The sequence below is a fragment of the Falco peregrinus genome, chromosome 1 (genome assembly GCF_023634155.1).
Source record: "Falco peregrinus isolate bFalPer1 chromosome 1, bFalPer1.pri, whole genome shotgun sequence".
Taxonomy (NCBI): domain Eukaryota; kingdom Metazoa; phylum Chordata; class Aves; order Falconiformes; family Falconidae; genus Falco; species Falco peregrinus.
The window spans coordinates 40882324-40907535 of record NC_073721.1 but is presented as its reverse complement, the minus strand read 5'-3'; the positions used below and the strand labels follow the sequence as shown (position 1 = coordinate 40907535).

At 52.5% G+C, this 25212-nt stretch overlaps 1 protein-coding gene across 1 annotated transcript; it reads left to right on the top strand.

Annotated features, from left to right (window-relative positions):
- The first annotated feature begins 92 nt into the window (after window positions 1-92).
- Window positions 93-24714, top strand: PTPA (protein phosphatase 2 phosphatase activator). The gene is made up of 10 exons (XM_055792215.1): window positions 93-246; window positions 2609-2709; window positions 4014-4100; window positions 9327-9452; window positions 10205-10322; window positions 11842-11941; window positions 13140-13264; window positions 13742-13842; window positions 18475-18582; window positions 24207-24714. Exons 1-10 carry the CDS (start codon window positions 222-224, stop codon window positions 24279-24281), a joined length of 966 nt encoding a protein of 321 aa, XP_055648190.1. The 5' UTR covers window positions 93-221; the 3' UTR covers window positions 24282-24714.
- Window positions 24715-25212: the final 498 nt, after the last annotated feature.

The following is a 25212-nucleotide window of genomic DNA, read 5'->3' as shown; positions in this document are numbered from 1 at the left end:
GCGCCCCGTGGTGCTCTGTGGGCAGAGGGAGGCTGTGCCCCGCACAAACATGGCGGCGTGGGCCACGACGGTGGCTGGGAGAGGACACGCCGGCCGCTTGGCGGCCCCGGGAGCGACTGGGCTGGGCGGCGCGCCCTGCTCAAAGATGGCCGGCGGCGGCTTCGGCGTGTCCGGAGGTGAGGGGTGAGGGGTGGCAACGGCGGCGGCCGGGCTCGGGGAAGATGGCAGAGAGCGAGCGGCGAGCAGGTGAGGGGCGGCCGGGGTGGCTTCGAGGCCCTCTGGGCTGGGGGGCCGCGCTCGGGGCCTTTGAGGGGTGTCTTCGGGGCCAGGGCACCGGTCCGGGGGGTGGGCCGCTGGGCCACATGCTACATAGGGGTCCTTGGGCTGGGGGCGCAGGGCCCCGTGCCGTGAGGGTCTGGCGGCAGCGAGCGACCGGGCGCACGGTGGGGGGAGGCTTTGCTGAGGTTACGATGGGGCCCTGGGGCCCTTGGACTCTCGGCCGGGTGGAGCGGGCGGCCCCTCGGCCCCGCTGCGGCCTGCCGGGCCCCGGGCTGCGGTGTGGCCAGGCCGGATTCCTCCAGACGGACCGGGCTGGGCTGCCGCCCCCCGAGGGGTCTGTACCTCCTGGGGCAGTGGCACCTCTGTGCTGGGGGGCTGGCGGGGGTCAGGTCCGCCCCCCGCTGTGCTGTGGGACCCCCTTTCCCGAGCCGGCATGGGCGGTGGTGGCCGGTGGAGAGGCTCTGTCTTGCAGCTGAGTTTGGTTCCCCCTCCCCACGCCCCGGGCATAAGACCGAACGCGCCTCGTTTGACCAATTTCTTTTAATCATAAAACCAACCCGTTCTGCTTCTGCCTCCATCCCATCACTGATTTTGGACTTTTGCTTATGTTGTACAACACTGTAACCCCTGTGGCGCTGGCAGTGTTTCCTGCCTTGCCTGTCTGTGGTCTCCCCAAGAGGAAATGCACAAAGCGTGTGTCAGAAGAAGCGATGCTTGAGAAATAAACTCAAAGAGATGAAACAAGTTCTGTCATGAGACAAAGGCTGGGCCAACACCTGGATCCCCCTGGCCCAGGACACTGCCCTGGCCACACCACTGCTCTTTGTGTATCATCCAAATTAACGTACAAGTCAGTGTTTGCCTTTTTACACCACTGTTCTGGAGTTTTTTATTGTTTTCATGTTACAAGCTCTTTTAAAATAAGAGCTCCATCATTACAATGCTAGTCATTGTGAGTTGCCCGCTGTGTTTTCAGGAGGCGTGCGTGTCTTTCATGTAAATTCCTTGCATGTTGTTCCTCTCAGCCCTGTGCCTGGAAGTTTTACTGTGGCTTACGTGCAGGAATGAACCAAACACTGTAACACTCTCGGCAGGTGGTACAACTGCATTTGTTCTGTACATGGGGAACCTGAAAGGCAGAGAAGTTAAATGATTTTCTAAGGCTGTGGGACAAGTCTATAGCAGACCCTGTGTGATTCCTGGGACTTTGGATTCCTTTTCCCCTGATCTGCCTGCTAGACAGTATTGTTCTGCTGCAGAAAAGGCTGCTGATGCTTTGGGTAATATTTTCTATGTAAATGCAGCTCATAATATTTTTAAGGAGTTGGAGTTTGGTGGTGCATGTTAGGGAGCCAGTGCCTGAACTTGCTGTAGTGTGGAGAGCAGTCGCTGAAATGTTGCCAGGGTGGCTAGTGCTGAACAAACACCTTCAGATTTTCTAGGATTAAAAAGATTAACTGGGTGACTCTTACAGAATTCATAAATTCGCATTAGCACCCAGTTTCCTTAACGGTGGTCTGCTGCACTGCCTCTTGCTATTAAAAGTTGCACCTACAGGAGCATAATGCAAATCACCTCTAACCTCCTGGAGCGTTTCTGGCTCTGCAGTGTCCCATTGCGGGGCTGCTGGTGGAGAGCAGAGCCCTGGAGAGCATGGGGTAAGGGTCACCCTGGCATCAGGGTTGGGGCCTTGGTTCAGATGCTGGGGAGAAGAGCGCCTCTAGTGCCTCAATAACTTGCATTTGCATTAAACATTACTGCCAGGGCTCTGAGAGGGCTTTAAAACAAAATTATCTTCATAGCTCCCATCTGGAAGAGGCTGTGTCCCGGCATCCTCCAAGCCCCTGCGCTGCCTGGACCAGAGGCTGTGGCTCTGGACTGCCATCTATTGAATTGCTCCAGCTTTGTCTTCTCAGGAGTTCTGTCTTTTAGAGGAATGCAGGCTCAGGCTTAACACTGTACAAACGAGGCACAGTTAGTCAGGAGAGCTCAGTGCTTCAGCATGACAGAAATAATTAAACTAGCTGGATGTTGTTTGTCATGGATGTCATGTCCTGTACCAGCCTCTCTGGGCGGATGGGAAATGCATCTTCAGTGATGAAAACAAGCATAATGCTACTTTCCGAAGCTTTACAGTGTCCTTAGGAGATATTATCTGGGGATTGGGAGGATATTGTTTGGTGAGGAGGACTTGGTGAGATAGTGGCACAAGCTAGGATGGATTTATTTACTTTCTATCTCCTGAGAAATGAACATTGATTTTTAGGAAAGGAAGATAGAGGATTTCTTCTCCGCTCTCTCTATTTTACCTCTTTTTTGCATCTCCCAGGCACCTCTGAGGAGGTGGCTCCTCCCCTCCAGCAGAGCTTCATGATCCCCAAAAAGGAGATAAACATGGTTTCCGACATGGCCAAGTGGAAGCGCTCTCAGGTATGGCTCCGGGGGCAGGGAAGACTGGTAAAGGCTTATTCTGTTTCAGTGGCAGCCAGGTTTGGTCTGGGAACCGCCATGAGGTAAAGCAGGTTTGGGCAAGTAATGGGAAATTAATCGATTTGTGTTTTAAAGCAGAAGAGTCACTGCCTGTTTGTAGGAAAATTACTTGGCAGTGAGATCTGGAGTCTGACAGCCAAATGCTCTGACAAAGGAGTGACCCAGGAGAGAGATTGAAGGAGATGAGAGATGCTTAAAAATTACTGGTGCTCCCTTCCTAGTTACTATTTCATGCTACCTAGCCTGGACATTGTATCAAAACTGAATTTACCCAGCACTGTTTGAACTCAGCTTGAACTCATGCTGCTGGGCCTTCTAATAGCACCAGGTTGGGCTGGTTCCTGGGACCTTCCCAGCTTGCTATACTGGAAAAAGACTCTGGAGCTGAGGCCTTCAATTTCCTGGATAATTTTTGTTTACAGTATATATGGAGGTGGTGGAACAGGCAGGTTCTCCCCTCTCTGCCTTTGAGGGATTGGTGTGTTAGCCCAGACTTGTCCCACCTCCTGGGAGCAAGTTCTTGCTTGATGACTGGTATGTGGTGTCTTATGAGAAGCTTAAGTTACAGCCAAGTCTCAAGCAAACCTTTGAGTGCAGCTTCCTTTGTTAAGTCTCCTGGGTTTACGGACTTGCTCTTGGTCAGGACTTCTGTGCAAGAGGGGCTCAAGAAGATAGAGGTAGCAGTGTGTTGGTCCAGTGTTTTCAAAAACTCAGAGCTGCGGAGCTGCATTGGATATGATGCTTCAAAAGCAGCAAATCTAAAGAGAAAAGTGGTGGAGAGCCTGGGCTGTCTCCCACTTCTCTATCATGCCTGAGCATGGGAGAAGAGTAGAAGGAGAAAAGGGCACATAACAGCACAGGTCTAGGAGAAGCAGTGCAGAGCAGGATGTCTGGGCACAACTGAGACTGTGCAGAGCTGAGGAGTTTGAATTTGACTTGATAGGAGGTAGGGAGCTGAGGGAATGATTTTGGGGGTAGAGCAAGCATTTTTAGGACTCTCCTCTCTGTAATTTTTACAGCAATGCAGAGTTCTTAGTGCAATTGCCATCTGCCTTTTGCCACTGGGTCTGCCAAAAATAGCAGTAACCTCGCAGCAAGCCCTGCAACCTGAGTGTCTCCAAGAAAGCAGCGCTGTGTGTTGGGAAAGGTCCCCTTAGTGTGCAGGAGTGCTCCCATGCCACAATGTTTGTTCAAACAGACCGTGGGTATTCACTAACGCCCTGCTCTCTTGGGTGTGTTTGCAGGCATATGCAGATTATATGGGCTTCATCCTCACTCTGAATGAAGGTGTCAGGGGAAAGAAGCTGACCTGCGAATACAAAGTTTCAGAGGTAGGAGAAGAGTTTGGATCCCTTTATTTCTCCTTTTCTGCCCATTTTTTCTTTCTTTTCTTTCTTTTCTTCTTTTTTTTTCCTTTTTTTTTTTTTTTTTGGCTCTACAGTGAATATTTCCGAGGCAAGGAATGAGTTGGCAGCATATCTGGGAACTAGGGAGAATAAGTGCCATTGGGTTATGCTTGGGGATGCAAGTGTTATCCTGCAATCCTCCCCCAAGGGTGCCGAGGCTCTGTGTGTGCTTGCTGGATGGGAAATCAAGCAAGTTACCAGTGGACAGAAGCTGGTGGTGAAAAGGAGAAGGCAGAAAGGACATTTTTTGACCCTGTTTTCACAGTCTGGCTTCAACCAGTGATGTTTTGAAGATGCGGTGTTCCCTCCTGATTGCAGGCAAAAGGCTGAGATGTCTGCACTGTGCCTGTTCTCCCACTGGCCTCTCTGTGGGACCTTGGGCAAGTCACTTATCTCCCTGTCCCTGGGCTTCCTTGTTGCTCGGAGTGTGTTAACAGTACCTGTCTCCTTGGCCCACGCTGTAGCTGAGCTGTGCAAGGTCTGGTTTGACAGTGTGTAAACCCAAGGGATGTCGTTGACCTGCCTTGCGAAGGGTTGTGCTAAGGGCTATGGGGGGGCTGCGGAGCATGCAGGAGGGCTGGACAGGGGTGGTAGGTTCAGCCTGTGGGGCAGGATCACCCCTTCCGAGGTATTAAGCAGAAAGGATCTATTTTTCCTTTCGTATTAATGTGACTGTTACCTGGCTCTGTCTGCTGCTGGCTTTAGTGCCTGCTCACCATGTCAGGGCATGACGGGGTCACTTGAAGCCAGAGGGAAAGGGCAGGCATCCTCACTGGTGTTACTGCCTGGCCTCAGCCATGCTCACGGCTGGCCTGAGGTCTCTCTGTGTTACTGTTACCTGCAGAGCCTATGTTGGTCACCAGCTTGACTTCCATGTTGCATGCTGGATCCCCTGCCCTTGTTCTGCATTGCACTGAGGAGATTCTTGGGTACATTTTTACTGTTCAAACTTACAGCTATGCAAGAATGCTGGGAATAGTCAAAAAAGATCTAGGCAGAATGGGAAGCAAACTGGACCCTGTGTGTTTATAGCTTCATTCTGATGTGGGAAGGCAGCATATGATGATTTTTAACTTAGACATTTGTTTGAAGCAGGCATCTTAAGTCCAGCCTTCCCTTCTTGGAGCCAGTGTGTGAATGAGAAACTTGCTTGTAGTTCATGGAAGCGGGGGGATCAGGAGTAATGAGTCTCTCCTAACAGGCTTTGTGTCCACCTTTTGTTCCTTCAATTCAGTAGAAACTGCTGTCAAACGTTGCTCTTGCTTTCTGCTGTTTGCATTTCACCTTTGAGTTTTGTTTTTGTCCTGATCTAGCTCATTCCCAACCATTCACAGAGCAGTTCTAGGGAAACAAAGCATTGAAAATGAGCAAAACAAAGAGGAGGATGCGAGGGGGAACCCTCTTCTGCCAACCTCTTTGAGCTGTCATCTGTCTAGGAAAAGCTGTATCAGGGCTGCATCGGTGTGGCAGATCCCTCTTGGAGTAAATGTTTTCCATCCACAGTCCCAATCCAGGTGACAAACAAGAGACATGATCCCAACTGCTTGGGAGGTGGCAGGGAACATGCCTCATTCCCCTTGTGCTAAGAAGCCTGTGACTTGAGGCGCAGGTGAAGCATCCCCAGGGTTTCCTTGTTGATGAGGTTGCCTGTTCACGCAGTTTTGTTTGTAGATCAAACTGCTTATCTGTGCTTTTAAAGGCTCAGCCCCTTGTGGCCTCTGCTTGCATCTCTGCTCTGCTTTCTTCTCTTTTGCTGTACTTGCTGCTGATGTGCTTTTGTGCAGTCCCATCTTCCTCCCTGATCAAATGCTCCAGACGCCTTCCTTTGGCAAATGACCTCCTGGAATCCTTTCCGCTGAATGCATATCCTCTCTGTGACTTACTGGTATTGCCTTGCCATGGCTGGGGGGGGTGGGGGGGGTGGGAAGAGAAAAAATAAGTATGGTCTGCTGTGCTTTGGAAGAGACAGCTTAATGGTTTCCAGAGTAGCGTGTGTCAATACCAAACTGTCTGCTGGAGTGAGAGCTGGATCCTTTGGGGGCTGAGCCCCTTCTGAGACTTGCTGAGCTTGCTCTGTGCTTACTGAAAAATTGCATGGAGCTGTCTGGGGTTTTACTGGTGGCATCTGACAAGCAGTGATAGCTGAGCTGTTGCTTAGGTCTCTGGCGTAGACGCTGTGTCTGGCACAAGGTTGTATGAGTGATAGGCGGTGACCTGCCTTTCCCTCCTGGAGGGAGTGCTCCGTGCAGCAACTGCTGGGACTGCAGCCTGGAGCAGTTTTTCAAAGCTGTGACTTTGATCAGAGGAGCAGTGCAGCAAGGAGGAGGTTAATTTTGGCCATTCGAGGAGCAGACCTTCCCTTCAAACAGCCAGCTTCGATGGGGGAAACTGGCTGGCCTTGTGGCTTGCTCTGGCTCCAGAAGGAAAGTGGGGGAAGCAGCAAATGCCCCAATTTTAGCAGCTCCCCACTCCAACAGAGCCTGAGGAGCCCACGGGAGCAGGCTCAGTCCTTGTGGGCAGCTTTGGCTGCCGTGATGCCTTCTCAGCATTTCCGTCTGCCTGGCCCCTGCTCTTGAGAGATGCTGACAGGTCTCTGCTCTGTGGTTTGCTTTTGGGACCAGTGGCAGACTCAGGGTCAAGGGGATGCAAAATCAGCACAATGAGAAGAGCAAGGAGAGCAGGGGGGAGGCTGCCCTTGCTTTGATCACTGGAAAGGTAAAGCAAAAATAGAGCTTAAAAACCCAGCCAGGCAAAACAAGGCTGCAGCGGTGCTAGTGGTTGTGTTCCTGTAAGCTCTGCTTTTCCCCTCCTCCTCCCCCGCTGGGGTCAGCCCTGGATGTACGGGTTTCCTCTGCTGGACAATGGGAAGCTGCTTCTTTCAGTAACCCCCTCTTCAAAGGGCCTTGGGCCCAAAATGAGCTGCATCTCTTTAATTATTTATTGGCATGGCTGAGCTGGCAGCTGGGTCCTGCTCTCCCGTGTTTGGTGGGGCTGGGCTTTTAAATCCCTTTAAAGCAAGCAAGTGGGGAAGGGGAGGTTCGACTCTGGTGCTCCCCAGGGGAAGAAGCCGATCCTTGCCAGCCATTTATCCAGGCAGCACTGAGTGCTTGCTGAGAGGAGTTTGAAATACGGTGGCTGCTCGTAATGAGCTGGTGGTGCTGGCAGATAAATCACCAGCACAATTTAATTATTCACTGCAACCCAGTGCTGGGGATGCTGTTGCTTAATTGGAGGGGAATGCAGTAGCCAGGAAGGAGTAGAGCCGAGTCCAAACCTGGCCCGGTGCAGTGGGGAGATGCCAGGGTTCTGCAGCGTTTCGGGCAGCAGGGAGCTGAAGCGGAGGGGGCTGCACTGCACTGTCTCAGTCTGCGTGTATCTGGGGCGCTGGCCTGCTAGTGGCTCCAGCTTGCAGCCTCGCCAGGGCATCCAGAGCTTCTGGCCCCGTGTCCCTTGGCACGTGGGTCTTTTGTGTTCCTGGTGTGCTCAGGTCTTGTCCTCTATCCCAGCCTCTACCCTGGCTCAGTGGCCAAGTGTTGAGGTCCTGTGGGGTGGGTGGATCCCTCTCCTCCCTGATCCCCCTTCCCACTGGCTGATCCCACCGTGTCCTCGGGATGGAACCTCAGGAGCTGCTGTCTATGGGAGGCTGTGTCTGCCGTGAGACCCTCCTGAGAACTGAGGGCAGGGGGAGTGATCTGCAGCCGGTTCAGTGGCCACACAGCTCTACTATGCTTATCTCTCCACTCGCCCCCTTCAAGCGGCACTTCAAGGGCTAGAAACTTGCTGGGCTTGGCTGTTTCCTTGTCCTCCCGACAGGCAGCGTGAAGAATTGAACCACAGCCCAGGAGACCCGTCGGCTTCACATGGTCGATGCCTCCAGCAAAGTCAAACCAGCTGCTGCTTCTACTGTCCTCTTTGTCCCCTTGAAGGAGGAATCCCCTCTCGAGACAGAGGAGCCTACATTGCCCGGGGCCTGGCCAGCTGCTGTGGCAGCTGACGGCTCTCTGGCTGCTTGGAGTCAGGCAAGGAGAATACTAGAGCCTCTGGCAGGCTTGACCAGTTGTCGGCAGAGCCTCCTAAAACTGTTTGGAGCTGCTTAAATTGCTGCCTGTAGTGTTCCTTCTTGGTGTGTGGGGTGTAGCCGTTGCCTAGCTGTTAGGGCAAGGCAGGGAGGAGGCTGCGTGCGTTGGCCAGCCCTGACAGCTCGAGACATCACGCTGTATCGCCCTTGCTGCTTTTCCCTTGTGGCCCCAGCAGTGCTGCTCCAGTCAGTCATACATCCTGCACAGGTTCTTCACTTTCTCCTTCCAGCACTGGGTGTAAGAAAGAGGGCTCTGTTGTCTTGCTGTTGTCTTCCCATCAGCTTTGTGTTTGTATTGAGACATTTGTCTGAGAGCCAAGTGCTTCTCATGCTTGCTTTGGTGAGACCACTGGTGGGCAAACCAGGCTGCCTCTTCCCATAGGTAGGCAGTATTTTGCCACATGCACCGGGTATCCCTGGGTTGGAGCTGCCAAGACAGTCTGACTGGCATGAGTTTGAAGCAACAGGAATCATGCTGAGAAGGTTGGCTTACAATTAGGCCCTGCTGTGCTGGGTGCTGTACAAACGCTAACACCATTGCTGCTAATCCTGGCTCTGAAGAGACACTTCAGGACAAAGATTAGAGGCCTTGAGAAGGGCTTCTAAATCACATCATCAGCCACTGGTGAGGTTATGTGGTAAGTGCTGTCCTGTATCCAGTCGGGGATGCAGGACCCTCGAGGTGCAGAGCCCGAGTTCTCTGTTGGAGATCACTGAATTGTGTAGCACTTGCCTGCTTCTCAGTCCTGTATGGCCTACAGCTAGGAGCTTGCTGTAGCTCTTCTCCCAGTGGTTTTAGAGCATAGTGCTGGTACAGCTCATGAAAGACTGTGTGGGTGACTGCAGAGCCTGCCTCAGGCTGGGCTTTGTACTGCACTGATCTTCTGAGGGGAAGGATGGTTTTCCCAGTCCCTCTGCATTTCAGGGAGGGTTGGCACATGCCGTTTTTGCTTGCTGCCCTTGGGAAGGAGAGTGTGGTCTTCAACGACTCCAGTCTAGGGCAGAGATGTTGGAGTTTGAGGGACTGCTTTGTTTTATGTCACTGTGTTCCCTCATCTTCTTTGTCTCTGTAGCCCATTGAGAAGTTGGTGGCTCTTCTGAACACCCTTGACAGATGGATTGATGAAACCCCACCAGTGGATCAGCCTTCTCGCTTTGGGAACAAAGCCTTCAGGACCTGGTACGCCAAACTAGACCAGGTGAGCGTGTCTTTCATGTGTAGTGTTACATGCAGCTCCTACAGAAGGGCAGTATGCCCAGCAAGGATAGCAGAATGGTCCCATCATTGTGTGGCAGCCAAGCAGCCTACAGAGGAACTGCTGAGATAAGCTGTGCAGGATCCACTTCTTGATATGCATCACCCCAATCTGGTGCTGTCTTCCCCTCTTGTGAGACCATATGGTCCGTGTAAATGCTCTTGGCTGGCTCTCCAAGTCCTGGATGAGCCGTGAGGGTCTTCCAAGCCCAAGGAGCTCCTTTGCTTTGTGACTGCTAGCTGATGGGTGACATAAAAAATCAGAGGGTTTTGAAACTGCTCGACTTCCTTCAGCTCAGAGCAGCCCTGCATTTGCCCTGCACTAAGCTCTGGAAGTGGCACAGGCACAGTCTCAGCAGCAAAGAACTTACAGGTGGTCTGCTGCTCTGTTAATGCTTTTCTCTTGGAGATGACTCGGTGGGTAACTGGGTTGATGTATTTGGATGGTGAAGCTTTTTTTTCATGTAGTTGTGTGTGGCCTGGATAAGTGTCAGGACAAGCTCTCCCTGAATTGTTCCATCTCTGGAGATGATTTCTTTAACAGGAGAATTTGCTCTTCTGTTATGCTGGCTCTGGCTGTTGTAGCAGTGCACCATTGCAGCTCCTGCTCTGCCACAGTGTTTGAGCAGAGGATGACTGGTTTCTGGGGACTGTCTAGATCTGGACTCACTCGAGGGAATCTTTTGTGTCTTTAAGGAAGCAGAAAAGTTAGTGACAACAGTGATTCCCAAGCATTTGGCTGATGCTGCACCAGAAGTGGCAGTCTACCTGAAGGAATCCGTGGGGAACTCCACTCGCATTGACTATGGCACAGGTACCCTGGGCGTGCATGCTGGCAGAGGGTGGACTCCCTGGGGTAGTGACCCTTCAGAGCCTGGTGCTGCCTTTATTTAAATACGTTATTACCACTATTTTTAGTGCCAGCTTGAAACAAGCACCTTCCTTCTAGGGCCTCCTCACCCCTATGGCCGGTGTGAGCTATGACAGAGAGCTGGGACTGGAGCAGGGCTGTGCTAGAGCCATAACACCCTTTTCATGTCTCATCCAAGGAAATGTGGACCAAGCTGTGCGAGGTGTCCTGGGATAAGCTGTAGGAGCTGCTTTACCACATGCAGCAGTCTTGCACCTGCTGATCTGCAACGGGCAGTTTAGAGGGATAAGATATAATTGCTTGAACTGAAACTAGGGTGGGGAAAAAAGTTTGTGTTCAGTGGGAGGTGTCTTGAGGTCTGGTGCTCCCTAGAAGTGACATCCCTGCTTACAGAGACTGAAATCCGAAGGTAGAAGCATTTTCCACCTAAGGAGAGACTGAATTGCAGGTTGAAGTAACTGTGCTGGCTTCAGTTAAACCTGATGCCGGAACTGCCTACGTGCTCTGCTGCTCTGTGTGGAGGACAGGTGTGTCCTCGCCAAAAGGCAGGAGAGCGGGACGCTGGGGGTGCGAGGAAGCACAGCTCTGACCTGGGCAGGGGGAGGAAGAGGAGGACGTGGGTGAAAGGAGCGCAGTGCTTGTCCGGTTTGCTGCGGCTCACCGGCACCAGGGGGAGGTGTTGTCTTTGCAAAGGGACCTGCCGGCTGGGGGTGGTCAGCTCAGGGAAGGAAATTCACCCTTCCTCCCCCGCTGTGTGTCCCAAGCCCGAGAGAGGCCCATGTCCTAGCTCACAGTGGCTAGACTAGAGATGCATTTTGTTCCCACACTCCCACAGTGGGAGCTGCACCTCAGAGTGGAGCTGCTGATCTTGTACTCTCCCTTGTTCTGTGGTCCTTTCCGCTAAAAGACATTTCTGGGTTTGCTGATTGTTTCTGTTCCTTGCGGTTAGCTGGAGGACCAAGGTGCAGAGGCTCAACCTGAGATCCCAGTACCTTCTAGGATGGACTGTTCCCAGCAGCAGCATGGGATCTACGTCCTTCCAACATGGAGATATTTGTGAGGCGGGAGGAAATCTGTTCAGTTTTAGATGTGAGGTTCTCTCGCTTCCCTTGAGCAGATGACCCTGCAATGCTCCACTTCCCCTTCTGTGCCAAGCTCTGGGGAAAGGCCCTGCCTTGCTCCCAGCATGCCCAGTGTTGGGACTGTTTTTCCTCAAGAACCTTCTTACTTTCTCAAAGCTAATAATCACCTTATGAATGTCTAGAAGGTATGCTTTGGGTAGGTGCTGCATGGGGATAAAATACTGCCAGCTCATGGTATTAATAGGGACAATATGGTTGGGTCTCTTGAGACGGGTGTGTGACTGCTATGATTTCTTAAGAGCCATTGTGGTGCCCACAGAAGGGTTGTCCTGGGGACCAGAGACACCAGTGTCGTGACTGTTTATGTCTTTTAACTTTAGGGCATGAAGCTGCGTTTGCAGCCTTTCTCTGCTGCCTCTGCAAAATTGGTGTGCTCAGAGTGGATGACCAGATGGCCATCGTCTTTAAAGTATTTAACAGGTGAGGTAACGGAAAGAGAAGGGCTGGAAGCACTGGGCAGTTTGGGGGCAGGTCCCTGACAGCATCCCCTTCCAGCCATTTGAGAGGTTACTGCCTGTTCTCTACACCAGAATCCTGTAATCTGGACTGATTGTGTCCCCTTTCTTCTACTCATCTGCACCCATTTGGGAGAAAGAAATTGTACGAAAAGCCTCCTCCTGGGGTGTGAGCTGGGCAAATCAAGGGCCTTCTACAAAGACCTGTACATAATTAGAGAACATGAGTGCTGAAGGGATTGCTGGCCTAGGGAAAAAGGGCAGAATGGGAAAACTGAAGACAAACCTAGACAAAATTAGGAGGCAGATGTACTTTTTAATGGACCATGCAGTGACCCGTTATAACTGTCTCCAGAAGAGGTGATAGCACCTTGTCTGTTAGAGGCTGAGTGTCTTTCTGGGAAGTTACTTCAGCTGAGCACAAGTTGTCGAGCTCTGCAGAGGTATGTGGGTGAAGCTCTGTGTTTTGTGATAGACAGGAATATCTGATCAGAGGATCTAACATCTCTTCAGGCATTTAAAAAAAAAATAAATATGAAACTGGCACTCCTCCGCTGCTCCTCTAGATGTGTTTCCAGCGCAGAAGGTGGAGTTGGTAGCAACGAAACTGGTGGAATGGGTATTGGAGTCCAGAGATCTAATCCCAGCTGTATCACTGTTTGGTGGCATGGAAACAATTTCCTTCAATAGCACTTCCAGCTTTAATTTTCCACCTGAAAAGTGAAAGTGGCAGTTACCATAAGGTGGAAAGCTTTCTGAGCTCTTTTGGAAATGGTTGAAGGAGAGTGAAGTGTCAATGTTCTCAAATAGCAGTGGGAGCGAGGAAAGATCTGCACCAACACAAGACACTGCAGATAAAATAAATCCCTGCCGCTTGATTTCCTCGTGAATTTCTTGGTGTAAAAAAGCCCCCCAAAACAACAAACAAACAGAAACGAACCAACCAATTTTAAAAGGTGCTGGTGTTTGCTGTTGTATGTACCAATCGGGCTGCTTCTGTGGCAAAGGAGCTGAATACGTATTCATGTACTGTGCTATATGTAGTGGTCCTGCTCACAAGTGATAAAGTTGTGTCATCCAGACTGATTGTTCTTGTCCTCATGTGAGTCAACGAAGACAGAAGAAGGCTTTGTCTTAACCCTTCCTTCCCTCTTTGGTCTCAGGTACCTAGAAGTGATGCGAAAACTTCAGAAGACCTACAGGATGGAACCTGCTGGCAGCCAGGGCGTGTGGGGCTTGGATGACTTCCAATTTCTACCTTTCATATGGGGCAGTTCCCAGCTGATAGGTACTAATAAAAACCTTCTCCTGTCCCAGCCTGCCCCCTGTCCCGTCTTTCATGGTTGCAAAGATGATGGGGCTTGGGATTGACTTTCAAATTCAAATATGTCAAATTTATGTATAATACAGCAGAAGAGTTTGCTTGGGGCTTTTCAAATAAAGCTAGTTGCTTAGATTGGGAGATGGAAGGCTGCCTTGTACAGTACATCTGTCTTTATTGCAATGACTACAAGCTTTTTAAAAGGAGAGTCTTGGTTTTGGTGCTAAAAAACACATTTTCTGCCCTGGGGAGTTTACCAGTTGCTCTCACTGCTGAGGCACTGGAGTGGGAGATGTGATGGAAGGGGAGCAGCTCTATGATTCTAAAGAACTCTGGGAGAATTATGTTTCTTCTGGAAGAGGGACAGGACAAAACCTGATTGAACTTGGTCTCAGAAAGGGGGTGCCATACAGGTTACTTCCTATTGTCTCTTACTCTTCTTAGACCATCCACATCTGGAGCCTCGACACTTTGTTGATGAGAAGGTGGTAAACGAAAACCATAAGGACTTCATGTTTCTGGAGTGCATCCTCTTCATTACAGAGGTGAGGACTGGAAGGTTTGTTCCACAGGGAAGTTCTCTTGACATTAGACACTTTGCTCTGGCTGTGGTTTTCTCTTCCTCCTTTGCTTGCTTGTTTGCTCTCAAGCAACTGTGCAGCTGAACTATTGTTGCGTGTCTGAGGTGCTCTCCTTGAATGAGTTGAGAGGGATGTTGAGAGGAAAGTGTAATTAAGTTAGATGGGCTCTGGATTGTAGTTGAAGGAAGCTGTAACAAGAACAAACAAATAACCTTGGATCAGTCAGTGGGAACCTGCATGGAGAAAACTGGTGCCTGCAAGTATGCTAGGAAGATGAAGTAGAAGCTACAAAATGACTGGGCTTGCCAAGATAACCTCCCTTCCCTCCAGCCGTCAAGTGCTGCCTGGCAGGCCCTGGGCCTCCCCTTGCATAGGAGAGGCTCCCAAACCTCCGTGAGGCTTGGTCTTCTCCAGATTCTACTGAAAGAGTTGCCCATTAAATGCACGTTATTTGCAAACAATCTGGAGCAGAGATGGTGCCGAGATTCACCTGGCTGGCAATGCCTTCAGGACCATGTTTCTGCTCAAGCACTGTAGGACCCCGGGGTCAGGGGCTTGGCTTGTTGCTGACCATGGGCAGCGTTTCTCAGTGAGGGAGCTCACAGCTTTCTGCCCGCAGCTGCAGTGGATGGTCTAGCCATGTTTCTACTGTCCTCCTTGCTGCATGGTCTGAGCAGGGAGAGCAAGAAGTACACGCTCTGCTGTGGTGAGGGATTTCTTGTGTCTGACAAGAGTTGATGGGATTAATTTTGAAGGACAGAGTGCAGTTCTTCCCCTTTGTTCTGTTCGCTCTCCCCGCCCCCCCCCCCCCCCCCCCCCCCCCCGCCTCTCTAATTTAGTGATTAGATGAGGAGAGAGGTTACAGAGTATGAACTTAGCCTTTCATTTAGGAAATTTTCTTAGAAGCCTTTGGCCCAAACCCCAGGAGGTGCTGTGTCAAGTCCTGCTGAATCTCGTATAGTTTGTTGGTAGTTAGCACCTCACAGAGTTTAACCCATAGTGCGGAGATGAATCATGCCACGGGTAGTTAAGAAGTGCTGGTAGGAAAGATCAAGGTGAGGACAGGGAAGCAGGAGCCAAGATGCTCTAAGATTTATTTTAATTTGGGCCTCTGTAATATCCAGACAGTGCGCTAACCTGTTAAAAACATAAAAATATACATCTCTTGGCATGCATGTAGAAAATTCTGCAGAGCACAAATGATGTGTAAGGTTTAAAATACACAGCGCCATACTGCTTCTTCAGGTCACTCTGCTTTTGCCTGCAGAAAGTTAGTTTTTTAGTAGGCTTTTAAAATAAATGAGTTTGCTTCTTTTTGTGCACATTTTTTGAGAATTATGGAATTCCCTGTTTCTGCTGAGTTCCTCAGTGCCACCTGCTGGCAAGGAGTCCTTTTGTGAGCCGCTAAGGGGGGATGGCAACAACCTGGATTATCAACTGCATGGTATTTTCAATTCATCTTCGTGCAAGCACTGTTTTCTTTTTGTAAAGATTTTGCTTTTAAAATTTGTTTTTTCTCTCCCAAATGCCTGGGAAGGCAGTAACTGCCACTAGGGGGGGCTGGGACAGCCTCCAGTGCCTTCCAAATGCTTTCTCTCCAAAATCAACAAGAAAACAAAATAGCAGGGGAAGATAGAAGGGATTAAAGACTTTAGTAAATGAACGATGTTGTTTTTTTCTGAGCTTTTCAGCTGGAAACAGCTCTCCTTTCAAGGTGTTAAACACATAGCAAATACCACAACAGTTCCCATAGTGGGTCTGGTACGTCTTACTGACATGAGAGCAGGTTTTGTTTCAGCAAGCTACAACCAAGGGAGGTTGGTCTCTTTCAACTGAGAGAGTATTCTCTTGAGCAGACATTTTTCTTAGCCCCTGGGTGACGTTTCAGGGATATGAACGTACACTGTTGTAGTGTTTGCCACGAGTATATTTAAAGCTCAGTCTCAAAGTAGCAGCGAGATGATGTCCAGGCTGAGCCCACCGAGGCATCCTCTGTACGGCAGCACCACCCTGTGCGGTGCACAGGCGCGGCAGCCAGCCTCGCGTGAGCTGGCCTGCTGTTGGGAACTCTGCGGGGTGGTTTTGGACCAGCGCATGGTTCTTGAATAGGGTGAGGTTTACAGAGCCAGCTGGGGCTCAGGCCACCCTCCCTGCTCTCACCGCGCCCACTGGAGTGTGCTGTGGGGTGCGTGTGGTGCCTGTAGGTGTGAGGATAGGGGGCTCTGGGGGCATCTTTGATGCCTGCCACATTGGGGGCTGCAGATGGCAGCAATGGCTGCCTGTGTTTGTGCAGAAGAGGGGTGCCAGATACGCCCCAGCTGTTGCAGTGCATCAGTGCAATCACCCAGATGCTTGTCCAAGGGCCCAGGGCAGGCAGCAGGAATTTCAGCTTCAATCTGCCTTCTAAATTTGGATGTTGGGGAAGGGAGGGCTCCGGTTTCTGCTGGAAGGGAAGGAGCTGACAGGAAAGCACGGCCTCAGCCGTCCCCCTCCCCCCCGGCACTGACAGAGGAACCATTTACAAAAGGCCGATTCTCTTGGGAACAGAGAGGCAGGAACGCCGGGTCTGTGAGTAATTTCCTGCTCAATATGGCTGCTCTGACTCACTCCATTCCCCTGGGGTCACTGCGGGACTGCAGCACGCTCACCGCCTCTTGCTTTCCCCCCCAGCTCTCCTTCTTTGCCGTTTGTGGCTGGAAGGAGGTGGGGTTTTTTTGTTGTTCCCCCTTCATCCCCCTTGTTTTTCCCTCCCCAGTTTGAAACTGTGGCCAAGCTGTCCCTTGCCGGGCGCTGTGGGTGAGGAGGGCCGCGGTGGTGGCCGCGCAGGGTGCTCGCACAGCCCCAGGCACGAGTGTGGGGACAGCCAGCCATGCTCGCCTCCCCCGCGCTCGCTGGCGCGCTCGCCTCAGCTTGGGCAGTGGGCAATGCACAGTGCGGTGCTGGCAGCTGGTGCAAGCTGTGCCCCTGCAAAGGGTGGTGATGCTGGAGGAAGGTTTGGTGTCAAAACGCACACAGCCAAACCTCCCGTATGGGGAGGGGCGGTGCGTTGGGCAAACCACCTGGTGCTGAGCACCCTGGGAGCCTTTAACTTGGGTGCTCGTTGGTGCCAAATCCTTGCGCTTAATAACGCACCGACTCTGTTGAGTAGCGTTGTGCTTTGTGTATCTGTGCGTTTCATCTTGTATCCACAAGGAAAGCGTGCATGGTGGAGGGGAGCGGGAACGGCAGAGCAGCTCATCCGTCATCCCCCAGCTTGTGAGATGCGCCGAGGGGAAGTGGGGATGTGCGTGTGCTCTCCCGGCAGCGGGCAGAGCTACAGACCTACTTCCCCCGGTGCTCCAGCCCTGAGGTTGGCAGGCTTGAAACAACGGTGTCCTCCAAGCAGTGGGGTTTTTCAGGTTCCCCAGCACCCCCCCTTCCCTTCTCTTTCTTTCTCTGCTGCAGGCTGGTGCCACGCAGGCCTTGCAGAAGGGCAGCATCGATTTCCCAAAGCAGATTTATCAGCCTTGCTTGCTTTTGCAATGAGCAGAGAGGTGGTTTTGGCGGTTCTTTTCCCACCCTCGCTCCAGGCCTGTGCGTGCATGGAGGGAAGGGGTTAGTTGTTTGAGCCCTGAGTCAAGAATGAGAGTCCAAGAGATTCCTCTCTCCCCACGCTCCTTTTTAGTGTGAGCTTCGGCCTTGTGGTTTCTGATGTCATGGGAACTTCGCTCAGTCAGAGTGGCTGCATTGTATTTCTTTTTCTCCCTGAGGGTCTGGTTTTATTCATGGAGGAGAAGGAGAGGCAACTACCCAGGGGATCTACATGCAACTGTCCCTGACTGCAGCTTCCCCCCCCGCCCCGGTCTCCCTCCTCCAAACCCCCTCATCCTGGGAGGAGAAACACTGGAGTATTAAAAAAAAAAAATTTAAAAACCTCAACCAAACAAACAAAAAAAACCCCAACAAATTTAAAGCATCTGCTGCAAGCTAGTGACTTGCAGCTCTGGAGCCAGTTTGGAGAGTGGGACTGGCCTGTGCCCCCTCTGCTCCTGCCTTCCCCCAGAGCCCTCCTCTGCTGGAGGCAGGTGTCCAGCGGGCTGCAGACACCCGAGCTGCTGCCAGCCTGCACTGCCCTCTGTATTCAGGGAAGGCAGTGGCGGTTGTTGCTGCTGCTTGTTGTTGATCTGAATGGGGAATGAGTCATTTTCTTGGAAAGCCCGGCAGTGCTGCACTGGGAGGTTTCTGGGTAGAATAGGAACAGTGTTGAGCCAAGCTCTACTGGGGGGGAGAACAGGACTTACGTGGGGCCTTTTTAATGCAAAGAGTCATTAAAAGGGCGGTGTGCAGAGGGAGGTCTGATTAGGAAAGTGTGGCAGGAAAAGGCTTCATTTTATCAGGGAAGGGGGTGAACTGGATTGCCACGGCTTCATGTGATGTGGCCGCAGCAGGAGGGAGCGTGGAGGGAGGGAGGGAAGGCGCAGTGAAGTGGCTGGTGCGTGGGTCACAGGGCTTGGTGGGAATGTTTGCTTGGGGAGAGCGTGAGTGTGAGTCACTGCTGGTGCATGAGCTTCCTGGCTGGCCCAGCTCCCTCAGCCCCTGCTCTTGGGTCTCTTACAGATGAAGACAGGCCCCTTTGCTGAGCACTCCAACCAGCTCTGGAACATCAGCGCCGTGCCCTCCTGGTCCAAGGTCAACCAGGGCCTCATCCGCATGTACAAGGCAGAGGTGAGTGTTGTGGGCAGGGGGAGGCTGCTGGCCGCACGCCTCCTCCCTTCCACTTCACTGTGGGTCAGCTCTTCTGCCGCCCCTTGGCGCAGGGGCCCTGCCGCAGCCCGGTTGCTACCCTGGGCTGAATGTGGCTTGGGAGCCCCCGGCAGTTCAGGTGCTGCTGGCTGGGAGGAGGCTCCTGCCTGCCCAGTGTTTGCCCCAAAACCAATCCTGAAATGGCCATTCCTTGCAGACGTGACTTTTGCCGTTTCTTGTCTTCCCATAGTGCAAGTTTCAGGTCCCCAAACTAGGACTGATGTCTTGACCCGCTTATCTGCTCCCTGCACTGCTATTTTGCCAGCTGGAGGAGACTTAATTTAAATTATCATCCCCGGTTTCAGGAGCCCAGAGCAGCTGAACGCTTCCTACCAACCTCCCCGCACTACAAGTCCCATCTGTGCGGTGTGCCGGACCGGTGAGGCCACAGCTACCTCCCCAGCCTGGCAGCCCTGCGCCTGCCGGGGCTCTGCTGGCACAGCCCCCAGTGGGCTTTCCTGGCCAGCCCTGACCTGGAGAACCGGGCAGTTTTTGGCTCTCCCTTATCTCGCCTTCCTGCTCAAGCTAAGCCTGAGCTTGAGGAAGCACGACAGGAACTGCCGCATCTGGGCCTCTGGAGGGAACGGCCAACAGGCAGCATCTCTTGCTGGGACGGATGGGACCGTGCTGGCTCTGCAGGGAGGCACTGGCTGTGCTGAAGACACTGGAGGAGCAGGGGTGGCACAACCCCCTGCTGCACCCGAGGAGACTGGTGGTGCTTGAAGGAGTTAATCCAGTACCCTGTGGTCTCTGCTGAAGTCAGCCTGCTCCCGTGGCTGGGCTGTGGGGCAGAGGCTGTGTGGGCAGCTCTGCTTGGGCCCCAGCGCACAAAGGGGTTAACTGTGCCGAGCTCGGCGCTCCCTCCCCCAGCCCTTCCTCTGCGCTGCACATCCTGTGTTTAGGTTCCAAGCCACATACCTCTCTAATCTGCGAGGTGTCACTCCCAGGCCTGCTGGCTCCTTCCGCCCCAGCTCAGCTTTCCTCCCAGCCTCCAAAGAGGAGAAGCGGGGCTGGGGGTCGACCCCCTCCGCTGGCTGCTCCTCAGAGGGATGCCCTGGGCTGCCCCTCCGGGACTGCCCCTGCTCACAGCTCCATCGCAGGGGCTGGAGATGCTGCCGGCTGGGAAGCCCTGAGCTAGAGACTCTAGTGGAGAGCTGGGGAATCTGAAGGAGAAGACCCTAACCTTGGGAGTGCTGCTAAAGTGAAACATGGGTCCCTGAAAACCTAGAGCCTGAGCATGGTCTGCTGCTGCCTCAACAACCCTGCCTCGGGCCTTCCTTTCCTCTGGACCCATTTCTTCACACGCTGTCTGGATACTTCCCTGGCATCCCATGTGTCTCATGCTGTTTGGATGCTCCTGCTTGCTGCCCCATGTGCCCAGTGCCATGTGGTTGCTCCCACCTCATGCACCACATACATGGCTGGAGTATCTTGATGGTTGGACCTGATGATCTTAAAGGTCTTTTCTAACCCCAAACAATTCTATGATGGATTCTGTGACATGCCCACAGTGCAATGTGCATGTCCCCTGATGTCTTGGGGCTACCATGTGCTGGCAGATCTACCTGGCCTGCTGGGACAGCACAGCTCAGGGGTCCTCTAGCGACAGGGAGATTCTTTGGCTCTTCCAGGTGCACCCACAAGACAGTCTTTTCTGGAGGCCTTGGCTCTGTTTTGAATAGCAGATGACATTTTGTATGGAAATGCTGGATCTAGTGCTGGTGGATTTCTAGAAGGATCTAGAGATGTAGCTGTGTCAAGGGGAGTATGCAAAAACTGCCAGGAGAGGTGATGACGCAAATTTAGACTAAGGTGTAGAAAACAATGAACCAACCAAAGCGCTTTAAATTTAGGATTTTTTTTCCTCTGAGAACATTTGTAGATCTTAAAGGACTGTTTCTAAGCACATGATCCTCGTGCAACACTGTCCTGATACTCATGGTACCTATGTTCACCTGGGTGGGCAGAGGAGAGGGAGAACTGCCGAGACGTCCTTACAAATTCTTTTTATCTGCTCTGGGGGGTCTCCCACCCCACTGCTGGCTCTGCTGGTTCCTGCCTGGCTTGGGAGATGAGAGGAGCATGGACATGGCACTGTAGCTGGGCTTAGCTTTCAGTTACGGTGTGGCTATGCAGCTTTACCAACATTTGCAACTAGACAATCTCTTTGACTAACTTTCAGGGAATTATACAATGTTGAGGATCGCTGAGGCTTCACCCTTTGAAGACTGAATCCTTCTGGGTCTTTCAGGCTAGGCACCCACAAGTCACTGCTGAAGATCTTGTCTGTTTGCTGCTGGCTCCTGGTGCAAGTTTCTGCTTGATGTACCCAGCTGTGTAGCCTTCACCATTGCAGTCTTTCTCCAATTAGCCACTGCCAACGTTAGCAAAAGATAAGTGAGCCAACAGTCCTGACATGGGTCTTTGTCCAGCTGAAGGCAGGCAGCTTCAGTAGCAGAGCTCAGAGACTGGGAGGAGGTTTAGGATTGTGGTGTTGCTTTTAGTCTGACTGGCTAAGGTGAGAGCAAGGTATCCTTTTATCTTTTTTTTTTTTTTTTTCCCCCCTCCCTTCTCCCTGCCCCTTGGATCACCCGTTGCAATTAGATCAGGTGAAATCAGACACTCAGATGGAGGCTCCAGCTCTTAACATGTCTGGGGTGGCTGAGAAGTGCTTGGTGACGGGTGGCACTGACTGTGACGGGGGTTTGAGTGGGAGTGGAGGTAGCAGCAGGGCAAAAGGGTCACTTGTTAGAGGCAGACCAGGAGAAAGCAGATGCTCACTCACAACCTGCTCTCACTTGGTAGGAGCGGTGTAGTCCCCAGACCTGGTTAATTTAAAAAGCACTCTGGGTGCTTTATTTCTACTCTGCCCCCTCTATGAGATGACTTTAAACAGCTGACAGAAGACTCAGGTGCATCCACGTGGCTGGGAGCTCTAGCTGATCGCGGCACGCCAGGGTGCTTGCTGCAGGGTCTGTGGATGGGGCAGTAGACTGAAGACAAGGTGTCTTCAGCTCTGTGTGTTTATGAAATCTCAAATGTATCTATAATATGAATATAATGAGTGAATATGTGTTTGCTTGGAAATGCAGGGGCTTTTCTTATTCTCTCCATCAAAGGCGAGTGAAGAAGTTGACAGAATAGAGTGTGGTTAAAGCAGCAGCCTTGATGTTTTTCCCCGAGCCTGCTTTTGAGTCTCCTGACCTTTCCTACTCTGCAGTCCATTGGGAAATACTTTGCATTGTAACTAATCTAGTCCCAGTTCCATCTTTAAAGGTTGGACTTGATGCATGAATCTACTTCCCAGCTGAGTCCCAAGCAGACCTTCAGCATGACCAAAATGGTGACAAGAAGAAAATAAGCCTGTCCTCTCTATTGAGCTAGTGTTGGCTACATCAGTTACACCTGCAAGTGATGCAAGGAGGGTCCTATCTCTTGGCACCTCTAATAATCGGGTACATTTGTGCTAGTCCTGCTGGATAGAGGAGGAAAAGTTTCTTGGCTTGTCTCTTCTTGGGCTGGTGGTGTGTGAAGTGGAATAGTTATCCATTCTTCCTGCTGGTGGTAAAGTCTCTTCATCTGGAGCCCAAACCAATCTGGTCTTCCATGGGACTCCTTGGAGCTAGCTGGGCTGACATTTCTAGCTGTCAACATCTCTGGTATTCATTTCTCTCTGTTCTTCCCTCATGTCACTGTTATCCAGCGCTGCTTCCTCTGAGGGTTTGTCTAAGTGGTTGTGCGAGGAGATGGCAGCAGCTCTGAGCATTAGGAAGCTTTGAAGGTGATGTGCCCTTATTTCTCCTTGGTGCCTTGCCATGGTGGCTTACGGTTTTCTGCATGGCTGTACTTTCACCACCTCCAAACTTGTTTTGGCTCCACTGTGCTTGCAAGCAGTTCAGTTCTGCTGGAACCAGTTGTCTGGCCTCTGGCTCTGAAGGGATTACCATAGGCCTGGGCTTCTGAGCACAAATGCTCCCACTTGCCCATGACGACAGCACGAGGGCAGGCTGCCTGCCTCTGCCCACGCGGCGAAGAGCTGCCTGCAGCGCAGCGCCTCCTCCCCATCCCAGAGCTGGGGTCTCCCCGGCTGCAGTGGGTTCGGCTCGGCCCCGCGGCGGGCACGTACTCCTTCCTATGGGAAGGAGAGCTGTAACTACGACATGGCTCTTGCCTCCCCTTTAGTAGGAGTGAACTGTACTTGGAAGAAGTGCCTGGAGGAATGTGTCACGCCTCTTGTCCTGGGAGGCTGCGGGCTGCAGGAACTGGTGTGGCCTTGACACCCTCTTTCCTGCTGAGGGGTCTGCAGCATATGGGGAGCTGGGCCCCTGCCTAGTGCAGCATCCCATCCACCCTGGCCTGGAGCAGGTGCTGGCTGTGCCAAGGAGCTGGTGGGACAAGATGGAGTCCTGTTAGTTGGTAACTGCTGTACTTGGGTTGTATGTGCTTCATATCTCCTCTAGAATAAGATTCCCATCAGCAGATGCATGCCTTATCGGGGTACAGTAGACTCTCCTCCCAAGGCACAGGCCTGGGTTTCTTTTCTCTTCATGTCATGCTGTCTAGGGAGGGAAGAGCTTGCCCCTCTGCCTGCAGCAAGGTGGTGGCCACCATCTCACCAGCTGTGCCCTCGAGCACGCTGGCAGGTGAGTCCCCATGGCAACGCACAGGGTGGCCTGTGGCCCCTGTTTAGCACAGCTAACACGGTGGCATCTGTGCCGGCGTCCGTGTACTTCTGAGGTTTGTGTGTCTGGAGGCGAGTCTGCTCTGTGCCCTCTGTGAGTTTAGGGCAGTATGAATCTGCAGTGACTCAAAAAAACAGAGCTCTGCCGGGCGAGCGCTGGCAAACTTTGGCGTGGTTATTGGCCACAGTCACTGACCTTGCTGCCCTGGCCGGGCGGTGAGCTCACAGCCCTGAGCTAAACTGCCTTGCAGTGGGTGTATATGACTGATCTGTGATCCACACTCCCTCTGTCATTACTCTGCAAGGGGGGGCGCGGATTTCAGGGGTGAGGGACTGTCGGGGAATAGAACCACGTCTTAAACTATGGCGGCAAAATGAGTGACACTTGTCTATTGAAGACCTGAGAATCTGGAATGCAGTCTGGGCAGCGCCCTGTGGGTGCAGGGTGATGCCTCAAACCCGGAGTGTGGGCACTGTCCTGGGGCGGGAGAGTCTCTTCCCGACGGGTGTCTGCAGTTCTCAAAGTGTTTGTAGGGTGAAGCTCTTCAAAGAGGTCAGCTTGAGCGAGGAGAGGTGGTGAGAGAAAGATGCTGGCATAACCATGCCTCGTCTGCTTGTGCTCCAGGCCTGAATTTCAGTAAGCAAAAGGCTCTGGCTGAAGGGGAGGGTGTGGGGTTAGGAAGTGTCACTGGCCCAAGGAGCCTGACAGGAATGTGGGGGGGACATGGGACTGATCCCTCTGTCTGCCGCTGAGCAGAGTGGCCCCAGGCTCACTGCCTCCTGACCCCAGAGGCAGGACATAGCTCTGCATGCGTAAGGTGGAAATGTCTCCTGAACTCACCCTTCTTTGTCTCTCCTCCTGCAGTGCCTGGAGAAGTTTCCTGTGATCCAGCACTTTAAATTCGGCAGCCTGCTCCCCATCCAGCCTGTGATGTCCTAAGGAGGCTGCGGGAGGAGTCGAGGCAGCAGAGGCATAGTGCGGCACTCTTCCTCCTCCCCTCACCCCCTCCTCGTCACCTTGCCCATTACACACAGCCCATTCATTCCTGCCTATCCTCATCGGCAACCACAGATCCAAAGCACTCGCTGGCCTTGCACGGGAGACAGGACCTGGAGCAGCTCCTCCTGCACGTCCTCAGCATGGGGATGTCTCGCCAGCAACCAAGCAGGGGCTGCGCTTCTCCGCTGTGCTGCATCCACGGGCAGCGTGACTGCTGTGTACGGCTCTGGGCATGGGAATGGGGTTTGAGTAGGGGCTGCCCTGCAGCAGAGGCCCTCTGCTTCCCTCCCAGGGAGGAAGGGGGTGTGGAGGGGAGGAAGGCATGTGTGTATGTGTTGGGCAGTGGTAACTGCAATTTCCCTTTTGAATTTCATTGAAGTTTCCTGTTGCTGTTTGGTTGGGAAACCACTGCGAGGGGTGAGGTGTGAGTCTGCACATGTCTGTAGGCAGCCACCTCTGCTTGCATGGGATGTCTGAAATGGGTAAAGGAAATTGCAGGGAACGTCTGTGGGTCGCTGGAAGCCCAGGGTGCCATCTCCCCCTTTTTCTGGGTAAGAAAAGCCCCCTTCCTCCATCTCTTCTCCAAGGTTCCCTGGGCCTTCCTTTCCCACCACCACCTCTTCTCTTGGGTGAAGCTGGGAACCCCCACGGCTGCAAGGGTCTGAGCTGGCTCTAGAGCTGGAGACAAGGTCCCTGGAGGGACCTGGCTCTGTGGGAACAGCTATACAAAGACACTGCTCAAGCAGCGCCTGTTCAGGCTCCCTCTTAACGGGCACAAAACCTCACATGTTGACACACATTCATCTCTGGGTCCAACCTGCCCACTGCACTCCCCATTTCCTTCCCTGTGCTTTCTGGCCTCAGTGGCACA